The sequence below is a fragment of the Eubalaena glacialis genome, chromosome 14, assembly GCF_028564815.1.
Source record: "Eubalaena glacialis isolate mEubGla1 chromosome 14, mEubGla1.1.hap2.+ XY, whole genome shotgun sequence".
Taxonomy (NCBI): Eukaryota; Metazoa; Chordata; class Mammalia; order Artiodactyla; family Balaenidae; genus Eubalaena; species Eubalaena glacialis.
Window position 1 is genome coordinate 15,246,073 of NC_083729.1, and position 15,521 is coordinate 15,261,593.

Here is a 15,521-nt window from a genome sequence, read left to right on the forward strand (position 1 = left end):
TATATTTTAAAACAGGGATTAGTATGAATAGAGTATTATGGAAAGACACTGAAAATAGGATTTAAAAATCTGGTTTTGAATACAAGCTCCATCACTTACTGCTTTACCAACCATGGACAAATCACTTCACCTGAGTTTCAGTTTTCCCCATTTGTAAAATGAGGATTTCAGAAAAGCTCATAGAGTTTTTATGAGACTCAAATGATCAAAGGTATACAAAATTACTCTGAAAATAGCAAAGTGTCATGTAAAAGTTGGTTACTATCACTTCCACCAACGAGTGGGTTCATGTGACGTCTTAACCCTCACTAAAAATAAAACCTCCCCATAAGTAAGATCAGAGATCTATCATAGCTAGATCTCACAAAGCTAGAGTTTTTCTTGAGATTCTGCTACCTAAGCCTATTCTATTTTGCCTTCTTTCCAGGACCTGATTTTTGTCCCTTACTGTTTAAATCTTCCATCCTTTTTATAATCTAGTACCTTGCTACAAAAATATCTCTGGTATCTCATGTCCCCTTTGGCTTCAGGTATTACAAAACACAAAGATCAAACTGCACATCATCCTACCCATCATCCCTCAGCTTCAATACACTGAAGCCTTGTATTGAAAAGCCTCTCCTTCCCAGCTACCAGGAAATCAGAACTAAGAGCATTAATTTACCTTGAAGCAACCCAGAAGGTTTTTTTTAATAAAATGAATTTTTAGACAACTGGAAAAAAAACCTGTATTGAAGACTTTCTTGATTACACAAGCTATCATAATAAATGAATGTGTATACATATATGAATGATATATAAAATAATCATACAGAGTTGTGTAAATAAAAGTAAGGAATATATGTACTTACTATAAAATTCCCTTGATTATCATAAATGTGTATTTCTCCATTTGCCATTCCAAAAAGTAAGATTTTACTATCTGCGGACCATGCTACATGACATAACTGTATACCCTTCAGGTCTTTTCCCCAAATGCGATTCCCTAGAACAAACATAAAACATAATTATTTCCTTAAAAGTTCAAGGTCATGATTCTCTAACAACTGTTCTAGAAATCTTTGTTTCCCTAAAGAGCTCTCACATTCTTCACAGTATTCATGCATTTGTTCAATTTATTCAGTCATTAAATATTTACTGAGCACCTACTATGTGCCAAACACATACTAAGCATTTGAAATAGCAGCTGTTTCCAACTTTCTCCCTTCTCTTCTAAATTCTCACTCAGGACCTCACTCCCAAATAGCAGATGAATTCATCTTTTACTTTGGAAAGAAAATAAAAGCTTTCAAAAAAGAAATCCCCCATTCCCACTTTCAGACATTCAGAACATAACTGAATCCACACTTATCCTTTCTGCTTTGCCCCCTAATACAAAGGAAGAGGTATGTCCCCAACCAGACACCAATCTAAAGCTAATCCCTCTACCTATTCTCTGATCTAATCCCTTCTGAGCTTTGCAAAGATCTCCCTCTACTGATTATTCAGATTTTCTCTCTCTCTCTGTATTTTTTTGGTTTTGGTTTTGGTTTTTTTTGGCCTCGCAGCGCGGCTTGTGGGATCTTACTTCCCGACCAGGGATCAAATCCGGGCCTGGCAGTGAAAGCGCCCGGTCCTAACCACTGGACCGCCAGGGAATTCCCCTTCTCTTTCTCTTTAAACTCTTCTCTCCAGGCCCTTTCTTATAAGCATTTAAACATACTCAGATCTATTCCTCTTCAAAACTACCACCTCAGATAAAAACAAACAAAAAAAAACACTTCCTTCAACCTTAAGTTCCCTTCTAACTACCGCCCTATTTCTACCATTCCTTTCCCAGCCAAACTTCTTGAAAGAGTTATCCACACTGTAATCTTTACTTCCTTACCTCCCACTCAACCCTCAACCCAACAGAGTCTGGCTTCTGCTCCATAACTCCACTGTGGGGAAGGTGAAACTGCCTTCATGGAGGTCACTAATGGCCTCTTGATAAATCCAATGGATGCTTTTTTCTTTTTCTTTCCTTTTTTTTTAAGTACTTAAATTATTTTATTTCATGTTTTTACTTTTTTATTGGAGTCTAATTGCTTTACAATGTTATGTTAGTTTCTGCTATAGAACGAAGTAAATCAGCTATATGTGTACACATATCCCCTCTCTCTGGAGCCTCCCTCCCACCCCCCTCCCTGTCTTTTTTTTTATTTTGACCACCTCTTCCTTCCTCTTGGTTTCTATGACATCTCCAAGACTGCTACTTTTCAGTATCCTTTATGGAATTCTCTTCTCCTAACCATCCATTAAATGTGCTGGTTCTCACTCTACAGATGGCCCCTGGGTTTTTCATCTATTCCAATGGTTTAAATTACCATCCCTATGCTGGTGATTCCCAAAATTATGCCTTCGACCCAGATATTTCTAAGCTGCAGGCGTATATATCTAACTGTGGTCTAGACATATTTATTTGGATGTCCTATGGGATGGCAAAATCAACATGTTGAAAACTGAAATCTCCCCTCAAAACCAGTCTTTTCCCACATCCCTTATTTCAATGAAAGGTACCACCATCCATCCGGTGGCAAAGCTAAGAACCTGGATATCACTCTAGACACTTCCATCCTCTCATCCCCAACCCAATCAATAACAAGGTCCTATCTGTTCTACTACCTAAGTATCTCTAGAATATGTCTACTTACTTCCATCCTCTTTGTCATCACCCTGGTTCAGGCTACCATCCACCATCATCTATCACCTGAATTACCATAGTAATTTCCTAACTGGTACACCTGCTCCCATCTTTCTTCCCTTTCTCCTTTCTTCATATTGCAAACATAGAGATGTTCCTAAAGAACAAATCTGACCACATTGCTACCATTCTTAAAACCTTTCATTGGACAAAAAACAAAAAACAAAACAAAACCTTTCATTGGCTTCCCAATGCTCTTAGAGTTAAGTCCAAACTCCTTGTATAACTTATAATCTGCATGATCTGGCCTCAGCTAATCTTTCTAATTTCATCACATACAGCTCTTCTTCCTTTAGTATTATACTATACTGATTCTCAAAATTGTTTCAATATCCCAAAACATGGCTAAGTTCAACTCCTCTGGACCTCCTCAAATGCTATCTCTTAGGCCTAGGACAGTCTACACACCAACCTTCTTTGTAGCTAATGCCTCAGCACAGATATCATTTCCTTTAGGATGCCTTCCCTGGTCCCTCTAAGTCTGGGTTACATAATTCTTCTACATGTTGCTATCTTTTCCCTGTCTTAGTACCTATCACAACGCATTGTAATTGCTTGGTTACTTATCCATCTCTCCTGATCTAGATCTGGAATATTTTTTTGTTGTATCTAGTGCCTAGAACTACAGCTGTCACTTTGCAGACTTTCAGAAACAGAATTTTTTTATACCAAAAAAATTTTTTTAATAAATTCTTTCTGTAATAGAGAGAACTTCACACTAAAACAAAGGTACAGACTCTCAGAAGGCCCCGTGTTATGTACGAACTAGAATTTTAAAGACATAGGTTTGAAGGCTACAAAACACAACAAACAATGATATGCTCAGTTCTATTAAAAAAGACTAGATCATTTCACAATATATAAAAATATTGAATCATTATGTTGTACACCTGAAACTAATGTTATATGTCAATTTTATCTCAATTTTTAAAAAGTGATAGATCTCTATATACTTTTTGAAACTAAAATCTACATATTTACAATACAGTCTAACAAGTGTAAAGATAAATCATATAATTAGGTAGACATATTTAAAATAACTCTGAGAAATTAATTCATTTTTTTCCAGTCCTACTGTAGAAAAAAAAATTTAAATAGATTTTTTACTTGAATATACTTAAAAATAAGTAATTCTTAAATGTCATCAAATTGTACAGTAACTATTTTCTCTTTTAATGTTTATTTTTCTGTCAGAATGCTAACATATGATAATTAATTTAAACCTCTAAAGATTAAAAGTGTCAGCTAAATCTTGATCTTAGCTCTGGGTGCAAAAATGCATTACCATCCACTGAACCAACTATCACAGCCCCATCCTCGTATACAATGCAGATCTTCTGTCCGTCAGCATTCCAGCTCATGCTTCGAACCACTGATTTATTTCTATTGTTGATCATCTCCTCATACCAAGAGCCTGTTTTCACAAAGAAAAACAAATGACAAGTCAAAACTTTCACATCTAATAAATGGTACTTCAGAGTTGAAACATTCCATAAAATACACTGTGGGATAAATAACTGCAAAGCTTTCTACAACCTGAGACATTAAACTATGAAATCTTCAAATCCAACAGAACAAGATGAAAAAATAACTTAGGCCTTGACTAATAATTGCTTCAAAGATTATCACAGAAAACACAATAAATGCCCATCTTTTATTTTTCTCTCTCTCTCGTTTTCTTTCTTTCTTCCTTTTTTTCTGTCAATTAAAAAACAAAACTTCATTTGCTTCTGAAGGCCGAAACAACTGATTTTTCTCAAAGTCTAACTTTTCCCACTTGAGTACACCTCAGATAATAACCAAGGAAAGAACAAAATAACCACAATTACCTCATAAGTACGTACAAACTCTCCAATGATTAATTATAGGCATATTAAATACAAGCATATTATGTAAAAGCTCTAAGACTGCTTGAAAAAATTTTTAAACAGTTCATATCACATTAGTGATATCACATCACTTATGCTGAGTGACAAAAACGTTCTTGTACATGGGGTTGGAGTGAGATATGACTTGTCTCAAGGCGTAACCAAATGTGAGGCAAATCACAGGGCTATTCTGTTTTCTTTTTGTTTTTTAAAAGGCTTTACTACATTCTGGTACAGGGAATTCTGGCCTGAAGCCAAGCAAGTAATCATGTAACATGGAATAACTAGTCAGAGCAGGGTATTACCCATCAAGACTGAGGCTCAGAGAAGACCTACTTTGGAAAAAGACAAAGTTCAATCTCCTATATTTTCACATTCTACTCACTACACACATATACACAGACATAAACTTTAAAAATAAATAAATGAGTTTGTGTACTACAGCATGTTTTAATGAAGAATTTTTAAAAGGTATACACCGTGAATGTTTTTAAAACAACACACATAAACTAAGGTACCCTTTTCATTTAAAGATGATGGCTACAGGCCCCAAGAGAACATGTTTTATGAGTTATTTTTCTGGTAATAGTGATGCACCTAAATTAATCCCTCTCTTGTTCTCACCTGTGGGCAAAACACACAAATGGTGAGCCAGTAGTCAGAGCTGAGATAAAATCTATATCCAAGAAGGAAAAGGAAGCTAACTAACTCATTAAAGGAAATTAATTATTGCTTTTGACATGTCATAAAGTGTTTTTATCTGCTGAACTAACTCCAGCCACTGACCACAGAGAAACTAATCTTACTGGAAACCTGAAAAAAAGAGCTATCTCAAGCAGAAATGATTCTGCCAAGAACCTAAGTTCAGTTTGAAGATAACCAACAGTCACATAATTCACTTTCTTAATGCAAGGTCACAGTTCAAAAGAAATAAGGTTAAAGGGAAAAGTAGGAAGCCACAAACCCAGAAACATCACCCCTGTGAAGGCCTACTGCCAGTTAAAAAGGGTCTATTTCAGGGCTTCCCTGGTGGCGCAGTGGTTGAGAATCTGCCTGCCAATGCAGGGGACACCAGGGTTCGAGCCCTGGGCTAGGAAGATCCCACATGCCGCGGAGCAACTAGGCCCGTGAGCCACAGCTGCTGAGCCTGCGCGTCTGTGGAGCCCGTGCTCCGCAACAAGAGAGGCCGCGACAGTGAAAGGCCCGCACACCGCGATGAAGAGTGGCGCCCGCTCACCGCAACTAGAGAAAGCCCTCGCACAGAAACGAAGACCCAACACAGCTAAAAATAAATAAATAAATAAAAAATTAAAAAAAAAAAAAAGGGTCTATTTCAAAGATGCTGTTTCCCCATTCAAATACTGTAATCCAGACTCCAATTTGGGAAAGATTAAATAAGCTCTCCTAAGATACCTTTATATAACATCCAAACAATGATAAGACCATTTTGATCACTGGTAGTCAACTTCTGATATTGTTCATTCCATGTTACAACTTGAACAGAACCTAAAAAATTATAAGACAATTTAGAAACTAAAAAAAAGCTACAATTAATTTCAAATTTATATTTTTATAATAAACACCAAGAGCATGTTAAAATCCATACTGTTCCTGGGCAACAAACAGCAATTAACAGTCTTTAATATTACTCATAAATGTTCATAGGATGCAGTTACTATTATCACTCATTTCTATAATAATGTATAATACTAATTTTCATGTTTATTCCTATTTTATGCCAGCTAAGGTACCAATTATGACCAGCTGCAAGAGCTGCCATGTATCTGATGACCGATACAAATGTAAGTAAGATTTACCCAATTTGCCTGACTCCCCAGGATTATTATGCCCAAAGGACATCATACTAAGTACTTGTTTTTTGGGGGAGGTGGTATTTGTTTGTCATTAATATGTCCCCTAATCTCTCCCCCTGCACCACACCTTGTTTTCCATTCTAGTAGTTACACACTCTTGAGCAGCTCTTAAACCTCTGGGTTATGGGAACAAATGTGGTTTTTTTAGTTTTTTTAATCCTTAAGTACTTTATTGTATATTTCCTAAGAACAAGGACATTCTCTTTCAAAACTATTTTACAAATTAGAAATTTTAACACTGATACAATATTATCTCCAACCCACAGTCCACATTTAAGTTTTATCAATTGTCCAAATAATGTCCTTTATAGATACTTGTTTTTCTCATTTCAAGATCCAGTCTAGGATCATCTAGTACATTCAGTTGTCAGGTCTCTTTAGTCTACTTTTATCTGGGACCATAAAACAGACTCTAAAAAAGGATTATATCCTATCCATAGACAGATAACAGTATTTTTAATATTTAAAATTACAGCTACTTGTTTTCATATCTATTGAAGAAGTTATTTAATCATGTGAAAGTTGTTGAATGATTCTAGGCTGTGTTAATTATGGCTAAATAGAAATGAGTACTTTAAATATTACCATCATTTAAAATGATGACATTTTTGCATTAAGTAGATGGTTTCTAAATACCTAAAGATAATACTATTCAAATATGATTTAAAAATGTACATGACTCACCACTATGACCTTCAAGAGTCTGATTCATAGAAAGGTTACTAGGGGCTGCAAGACCCCTCAATTTTGCATCATCTAGAACAAAAACAAAAACAAAAAATACTATGGAAAATATATAAAAGTGACAGATTATAAGATTTTGACATTTCTTGCTTTTTTTGAAAGGAGTTCCTATTCCTGGATAATATTAGAAAGATTTTTTTTAAGTATGCCTTATCCTGATCTGTTTTTCTCAACATGGACAATAACACCTACCCCCTTGCAAAGATGTTATTCTGGCAAAATAAAGCAAAATGTATAAAAGAACATTGTTTATTCAGTATACCAAATATATTAGTAATTATTATTGCTACTTATTCCTTCCCAAAAAATAACAAATAGAAGTATTTATGACATATAGATTGAGAATTCTAAAGCATAAGAGGGATCAAAAAGCAAAGACTTTGGAAACTAGTTTTTACTAGATTTTGCAGAATCTTATATTCATTCATTCATTCATTCAACAAATATTTATTGAATGTCTACACTCTTCTAAGCACTGTGGAAGACTCTGAAAATAAATGATGAACAAAAGCCCTCTGCCCTCAGAGAGCTTGTAGTCTACTGAGGGGACAGATATTAAATACACACACACCCACAAAAATATATATGCATATATATAAAATTATAAACTGGGGAAGTAAAGGCATAATAGGAGACAGTAACAGAAGGGGATTAATTTAGATTGAAGGGAGAACCAGGGAAGGATTTCTGAAGAAATGATATCTAAACTGAGACTGAAGGAGAAACTGGGAAAAGCCAAGCCAGGTAGGGGGGAAAGTATTCCAGGCTAGGAAACAAGTGCAAAAGCCCCTGGGTAGAAGTATAGAGCCTTCGGCAAACTGAAAGAAGGCCTATGTGGTTGAATTAGTGGAGAATGGCATAAGATAAGGCAGAAGTGATAGGCACAGAAAAAATTATAAAGTCTTTGCAGGAAGTGATAAAAATTTTAGATTTTATCCAAAGTGCAATGTAAGCCTTTAAAGACTGTTTTTTATTTAAAGTGACTTATTCTCCTTGATTACTAATCATACTATAGAGAAGAATACAATAATACAATAATATAAAATGTCATCTCAGTAAATTAATCTTCACTTAGAAAATCTGATTGTTACATGTAAAATATAACATTTAAAACATTCATTTAAAAATACAAATTTATGAAAATCTTAAGAATTTGTGAGAGTGAGAATTATAAAAGTTGATGCTGAAGAAAATTCTCCTTTCAGATAACATGTATCTTAAAAAATTATGAAAAATATTCTTTATTCTGAAAACAATCTCAGGAAAAAAAAAAATACCTGAGTTCCTCTAAAACCATTAGTTCTAATTATCCAGTTACTGTCTTGGTAACATTAACAATAATACACATATATAACAACACAATCATCTGTCAAACAATTAGGATAGAATAAATGTTGTTGACATACATGTTAGGTTGAACATTATTTTTTTAACAGAGGGTTCTTTCACTCATTGACTCTTTTAAAGATTGTACTACACACTTAAGCCTTATTCTACTCTTCTAAAAAAAAATTTGATACAAACATTCTTCTTAACTTATAGCACTGAAAATCCATTCTAATGCCTATAGTCAGAGTCACTGTAACCAAGTAAAATTAGTGATATGTGATTCCAAGGGTTTGCAGGACCTAACATATTTGAAAGTGCGATGAAGTAGTTCCATCTTTCCATTTGTTTACATGGTCTGAATTCACAATTCTGCACAGCGGGTATGTATTCTCTTTGTTAAACCACAAAGTACAGGACTCTTGACAAAATATATTCTGACAGATGACAATAAATTTTTGAAATTCTACTTGACATGGTGAACAAACAGCATCCACATCTGAACACTGTCTTTTGCCGGCAGCAACTCCAGAACTTGATCATGCAGAAAATATTTGCAAAACCTACCTGAAAGTTCTGATGTCCAAAAAAAAAAAAGTCAAAAGTTTTCAATGAGGTGGAGTAAAGCCACCAAGACCCCAAGACTCCACTGAGTTACATTAAACTCCCCATGGCCAATAAACAAACCAAACTGGCATGGTATGTGCTTCTAAAAGCACATATCAATAACCCTTGGATTTAAAAGGCATGATGAAAGGAGGCACCAATAAAAGAAGGCATTTGAAACCCCTGAAGAGGGATTTCGGAATGAAATCAGTAATTCCAACCATCCAAAGTATCTCCCAGAAGCTCAAAAAGTCCAAAGGATTTAAAAAGATTAAGCTGTCATAAAGTGACTGAGAATGAGAGATACAACAAAGGGGAACAGAAGACCCTGCTCAGAACACCAGTGACCAAGCTCACTAAATCTCTGAGCACCTTTATCTTAGGAAAACCTGGCTGACGTTCATAAATATCAGTTTTTACATTTTGCATCCATAAAACTGGTTAGCTTTTATTTGCATACGTAGAAGTTGTTAGCAGGGCTTCCCTGGTGGCGCAGTGGTTGAGAATCTGCTTGCTAATGCAGGGGACACGGGTTCGAGCCCTGGTCTGGGAAGATCCCACATGCCGCGGAGCAACTAGGCCCGTGAGCCACAATTACTGAGCCTGCGCGTCTGGAGCCTGTGCTCCGCAACAAGAGAGGCCGCGACAGTGAGAGGCCCGCGCACCGCGACGAAGAGTGGCCCCCACTCGCCGCAACTAGAGAAAGCCCTCGCACAGAAACAAGACCCAACACAGCCATAAATAAATAAAAATTTAATGGAAAACAAATTGTGTTTGTTGGCATTGTGGAGAATCCAAATGAATTCTTCATTATTTATTGAAAAAAAAAAAAAAAAAGGACCAGAATATTTAAAAAAAAAAAAAAAAGTTGTTAGCAGCCCAATTCCAAGAGAAATTCCTGTTATGTGCTGCATAGTAAGTTTGACAAGCAGGATCAAAATATATGGAAGACATTTCGGTAACACTTGAAGAGAGGGTGGGATTCTGAGAAGGAGCTGCTACGGGTTCTCCAGACTCCCTGGCAGATCACCTGACTGCCTTGCTTCTCTGCGTGATTGCCTACAAGTGACTATGTGCACATCCATGGATACAGCTATAGACACCTGACCTGATATTTCTGGAGCTTAGGTTTTCAGCACATTCTTTAGGTACGGAGTTGGTGTGGATTATGAACATCTCTAGAACAAAGGCAAGAAGCTTCGCGCGTCCAAAGTCTTGCTACATGGGCACGTCGGAAGGCTGAGGCACTCCCACTGCCTGCGGCTCCTGAAGGACTATGCAGGTGGCTACAGTTGGCTTGTATGGTCTTGGAACACTTTTTCTCTGACCCGAATGTTTGCTTTAGGGTGACACCTCCTCTAATGAAGATGAGTAGACTGCACCCTCTGCAGCAGTGGCAGGAAGAGCAAGAGATGCCATCTCTAGTCAGGGCCATTACCCTCAAACCCCACCACAAGCAACTCTGGCCCAGGCTGGCAGCCCTTTAGAGACTTTTAGCAGGGAAATAACATGATCTGGTTCCTTTTTTTTTTTTTAAGATCACAGTAGCTGGAGTGTGAAGAATAGACTAGAAAGAGGCAAGAAACAATGAAGGGAGGGAAGCTGATTCTCACAACAGTCTAGGTGAGAGCTGATAGTGGCTGGGACTAGAGAGGTAGCACGGGACAAAGGAAAAGGATGGATTCAGATACTCTTTTGAGATAGAAGCATAGGGTTGTTGATGAAGGTGATGTTAAGGGGGAAGAAGGGGGCTTCTAGCTTGAGCAAATGGGTGAAATTTAAGATATTTATTGAAATGGAGAGAAATGAAAGAAGATATATGGGAGAAGGTCAAGAGTTCAGTTCTAGACAAAGTAAGTATGAGATGCCTGTGAAAGATTCTTGCGGAGATGTCCAAGTCTGAAAAATCAGAACTGGGCTACAGATATATATTTAGGAATCGTCACCCCATAGATGGCATTTAAAGCCAAGGGAATGAAAGAACAAGTCTAAAGAGAATGTAAAACGAAGAGAGCCCAGAACCAAGTTCTCAGGGATTCGAACAGTTAGAGGAGAATCTAGTAAAGAGACTGAGAACTTACCAGAAAGGAAAGGAGGGGAAAGCAATATGTATAAATATAACAATAATTTAAAACATTTCTATTCTCCTTTTGTCTCGAAAAATAATGGTTCAAGACAGAAGGAAAGGTCAAATGCTGATAAGAACCCAAAAAAGCCGTCCATGAGATCTGGAAAATGAAAGTCAATGGTGAGAGAGAAAAAAGAGGGAGAAAGCAGACTGATACTCCAAGGATAGAGAGAGGATAAAAAAGTGATGAGGTCCCTGAGAAGGTGAGAGGAGGTGGGCTCCAGCAAAACCTGTGGAAGTTGGCCTGTGAGAGAAGAAGGATACTGCCTCCCCATCTTAACCTGATGTAAGAAGCTGGGGCAAACGCTGATTCTAGTTCCTTTCCTTCTAAGGCAAGGGAGTGAAAACTGGGAATGCCACCACAGGGGATGCAACGTAGTGCTTCAAATGTACTTGGCATGCAATATCTGGTGATTGTTACTGGAGGGATCTGTTGCATCACAACTATTATTATTAAATACAATAGACTGACCTTTTAAGAATCATCCAACAATATTCCTCATACTTATCTCTTTCAACATGATTTACACTCATTAAGTTCCCAAACAAATAATTTACTCCACATTCCAAGCCTCTCAAGAAACTATTTTCCGGCTTCCCTGGTGGCGCAGTGGTTGAGAATCTGCCTGCCAATGCAGGGGACACGGGTTCGAGCCCTGGTCTGGGAAGATCCCACATGCCGCGGAGCAACTGGGCCCGTGAGCCACAATTACTGAGCCTGCGCTTCTGGAGCCTGTGCTCCGCAACAAGAGAGGCCGCGCACCGCGATGAAGAGTGGCCCCCACTTGCCGCAACTAGAGAAAGCCCTCGCACAGAAACGAAGACCCAACACAGCCATAAATAAATAAATAAATAAGAAACTATTTTCCATCTTGCTCACTAATTTCAAAGAATACTCTAACCACACTACATCAAAAATGCAGAACAGGGACTTCCCTGGTGGCGCGGTGGATAAGACTATGTGTTCCCAGTGCAGGGGGCCAGGGTTTGATCCCTGGTCAGGGAAGTAGATCCCACATGCATGCCGCAACAAAGAGTTCGCATGCCACAACTAAGAAGCCCGCCTGCTGCAACTAAGACCTGGTGCAACCAAATAAATAAATAAATAAAATACCAATTAAAAAAGCATATATATATATATTTTTTTAAAAGTGCAGAACAGGAAATGAAGTAATTTTTTTCTTGAAAAGCCTTCAATATTAAACATAATAAATGCATTTCTTAACGTAACTAAAACTTCCTACATATTTTAAGGAAAAAAAATGTATATGTACATATGCTTATATATATTTGAGAAATATAACAGAGACAAAAATTTTCTTTTAACACAGTTAAGAAAACTAAAGTGTTGAGAGATTAAATTACTAAACATCAGAAGCCAAACTCTGATTGGTACATAAGTATCTACCTTCCAAGTTTGCCTTTTATTTCATATAGTTAATCTAGCACATCAAAACAATTATTCTCTCTTTGCTTAGGCTGCCATGAGCCCTCCACATAGTGGGTAAAAACGAGGCTTTGAAAGTGAAACAAACTAAGTTTTGATGGAAGAAATTTTCACATATTGAGGTATGGGGAAGTCATTCTGGCTTACATATTATTTAGCTTAAACTTTATGCTAATTAGAACAGTCTGTTTTGTAGCCTATCACACATATCTTGTATATGTGCTTTAACCATTAAAGAAAAGTGTGCATTGTCCAGAAGTAAAGAACGTCCATTCTGGAGACAGAGATCAATGCCTCCCTTCCTGGGGCCTCAATGCTTAGTACTCCTTCGATGATAAGGCTCCCTTCCCAGGTACCAAAGCCATACTGACTTGCTGTGTAGGAAGCAAATATATTCCTTGAAGGAATGTGTACCCCTGTCGTGTTTGATGTTCTTTGCTCTGACAAGAGATAAAGCCATGCTGAAAACCATCTTCTTCGGAATAGTTCCTCAGAGCTGTCTGAGAGGCTGCTTCCCCAGCTATAGTCCTCAGTTTGGCTCAAATAAAATTCTTTTCTATTCCTATTACTTCAAATCTTAGCTGTGTCACTTATTTCCTGTGTGACCTTGGGCAAGTTATTAACTGATCAGCACCTAGTTTTCTCATCTGGAACAACTACCTCTCAAGATCATTGTGAAGTCAAATTAGATAGTGAAGGTTAAACACCCCAGACATAGAAAGTGCTCAATAAATATTTATAACTACCACTTCAAAGCTGTAAAGCAGTGTTACTCAAAGTGCGGTCTGAGAATTAGCAACACCAGCATCACTAGAAATGCAAATTCTCAGACCGAATTCCAGATCTACTCTGGGGCTTGGGTCCAGAAATCTGTTTTAACAAACTCTTCAGATGATTCTTATGCCTGATAAAGCTTGAGAAGCAATGCTGTAAGGAATCCAAAATGTAATTTAGTTCAACCCTTCATTTTACAAAAGACTGAACTAAAACCCAAATATACTCAGCAACTTGCTGAAAGACATTCAGAAGTCTTATGGCAGAGCTGAGGTTCCAACTCCAATGTCCTTATCTAAATCTCCAATTTAGATTGGGAATTGTCTAGCTCTCCAACCTAGAGCAACACTAGATAATAAAGAAATGTGAAACTGTTTGCTATGATTTTAGAGAACTAGGAAAAGAGAAATCAAGCTGTAAAACACAAGAGACTTATTACTAAAAATATTTTTTTAAATCCCATTTTCTGTTCTTGGGAACTAGGTGCATAATTATTAACACATCTGAAAAGTGGAAAGGACAACAAACGCCTGTAAATAATCTGCCAAAACGTGAGATTTTTGTGACCTTACTGAAATGCTGATTCACGTCATTTTTATTTTACTTTATTTATTTTAGACTCTTACTAATATAGCACAACCAATACACATAGCATAAAACAACATAATGACTTAGTCTTCATTCTTCATTTTCATTTGCCATCAATAATTTCAGCAATAGCCATCTGATGTTTACATTCAATATTTTCTGAACTTTGTTACAAAAATACTCTAGAAGAACACCCCAAAATGTTTGGGGTTTTGTTCTTTTTCCTTTTGAAAGAATTAGAATTGCATACTGACAAATACCATGAGCAAATCTCTCTGACCAAATGATTTTCCATCAAGTTCAAACATTTGGGCTTGCATTCATTTACCTGTCTGTGTCTCTAATTTCAAAACCTTCAGTAATCCATCTTCACCACCACATGCTATGAATCCTTGGTCCTTGTTCCAAGATATACATTTCAGCTTCACATTATTGGGAATGGCAATCTGAAAAGCAACCACACCCACTCTCACAGTTTTTCACCAAGGGGTTGGGAATGAGTCTACAGGAAACGAAGGCTGAAGAAGAAAAACGGCCAGCCTTGCAGAAATGTGAGCTGTTATGAAAATGAGCATAGTCCCCTGAACTGCCCTGGGCCCATTTGGGAAAGAGAGAAAGAACTGCCCACAAAGAGAAGGGCAGTGACTGCAAACGAACCCAATGGGGAGTGACCTGATGGATTTTTAAAAGGGGGGAGGGGGACTTCCCTGGTGATCCAGTGGTTAAGACTCCCCGCTCCCAATTCAGGGGGCCTGAGTTCAATCCCTGGTCAAGGAACTAGATCCCACATGCCACAACTAAAGATCCCGCATGCCGCAACCAAAAGATCCCGCAGGCATCAATGAAGATCCTGCGTGCTGCAACTGAGACCCTGCGCAGCCAAATAAATAAATAAATATTTTTTTAAAAAAATAAATAAAAGGGGGTAGGGATAAGTATAAATCTATATCATCAATTCATATTCCCTTTCTGCATACACTTTGGCTACCTTTTTATTACTTTTTTCCTGCCCAGAGGCCTGTGATGATCCAAAGAGTTTAAATCACCTGGATAAGCAACAAGTGAAGGAGTAAAGATAGGGAAGCACGAAGTGATCAGCCCTGCAGGCCCCCCAAAAGGACCTAACCAGGGGCAGGAATGGGAAAGAGTCATGCGAGAGGGCTGCTGTCTCCGCCAAGGACTATTTGGGTCTGGGAGACCATCAGGCGGAGGTTCGAGGCTGGACCATGCAGGAAGGTGGGCGGAGGGATGTCGAAGCCGGCATCACCACTCATGGCCTTTCCGGCAGGATGCGAGAATCGCCCGCAGGTCGAGAGACCAGAGGAGGAGCGAGGGCGAACCCCGGGAAACTCACTTTCTTGCTCAAGTAAAAGAACATTCTGGGAACCCCGAGAGGACGACGCCAGCAGATAAAGCCCGGCACAGGAAACTTCTTCTAAGCCGC

At 37.8% G+C, this 15,521-nt stretch overlaps 1 protein-coding gene and 1 pseudogene across 1 annotated transcript in view; both read right to left on the reverse strand.

The window, feature by feature from the left end:
* Positions 1–15,521, reverse strand: part of WDR35 (WD repeat domain 35) — a 60,059-nt gene extending 44,538 nt beyond the window's left edge. Inside the window, exons 1-6 of the mRNA XM_061210564.1 lie at positions 15,432–15,521; positions 14,406–14,523; positions 7,149–7,220; positions 6,004–6,096; positions 4,008–4,136; positions 852–985 (exon numbers count right to left, since the gene is read on the reverse strand). Of these exons, the coding sequence (XP_061066547.1) occupies positions 852–985; positions 4,008–4,136; positions 6,004–6,096; positions 7,149–7,220; positions 14,406–14,523; positions 15,432–15,455 (570 nt within the window). The 5' untranslated portion in view covers positions 15,456–15,521. The remainder of the gene's footprint in view (positions 1–851; positions 986–4,007; positions 4,137–6,003; positions 6,097–7,148; positions 7,221–14,405; positions 14,524–15,431) is intronic.
* On the reverse strand, positions 8,837–10,575 carry LOC133074689 (E3 ubiquitin-protein ligase RNFT1-like; annotated as a pseudogene).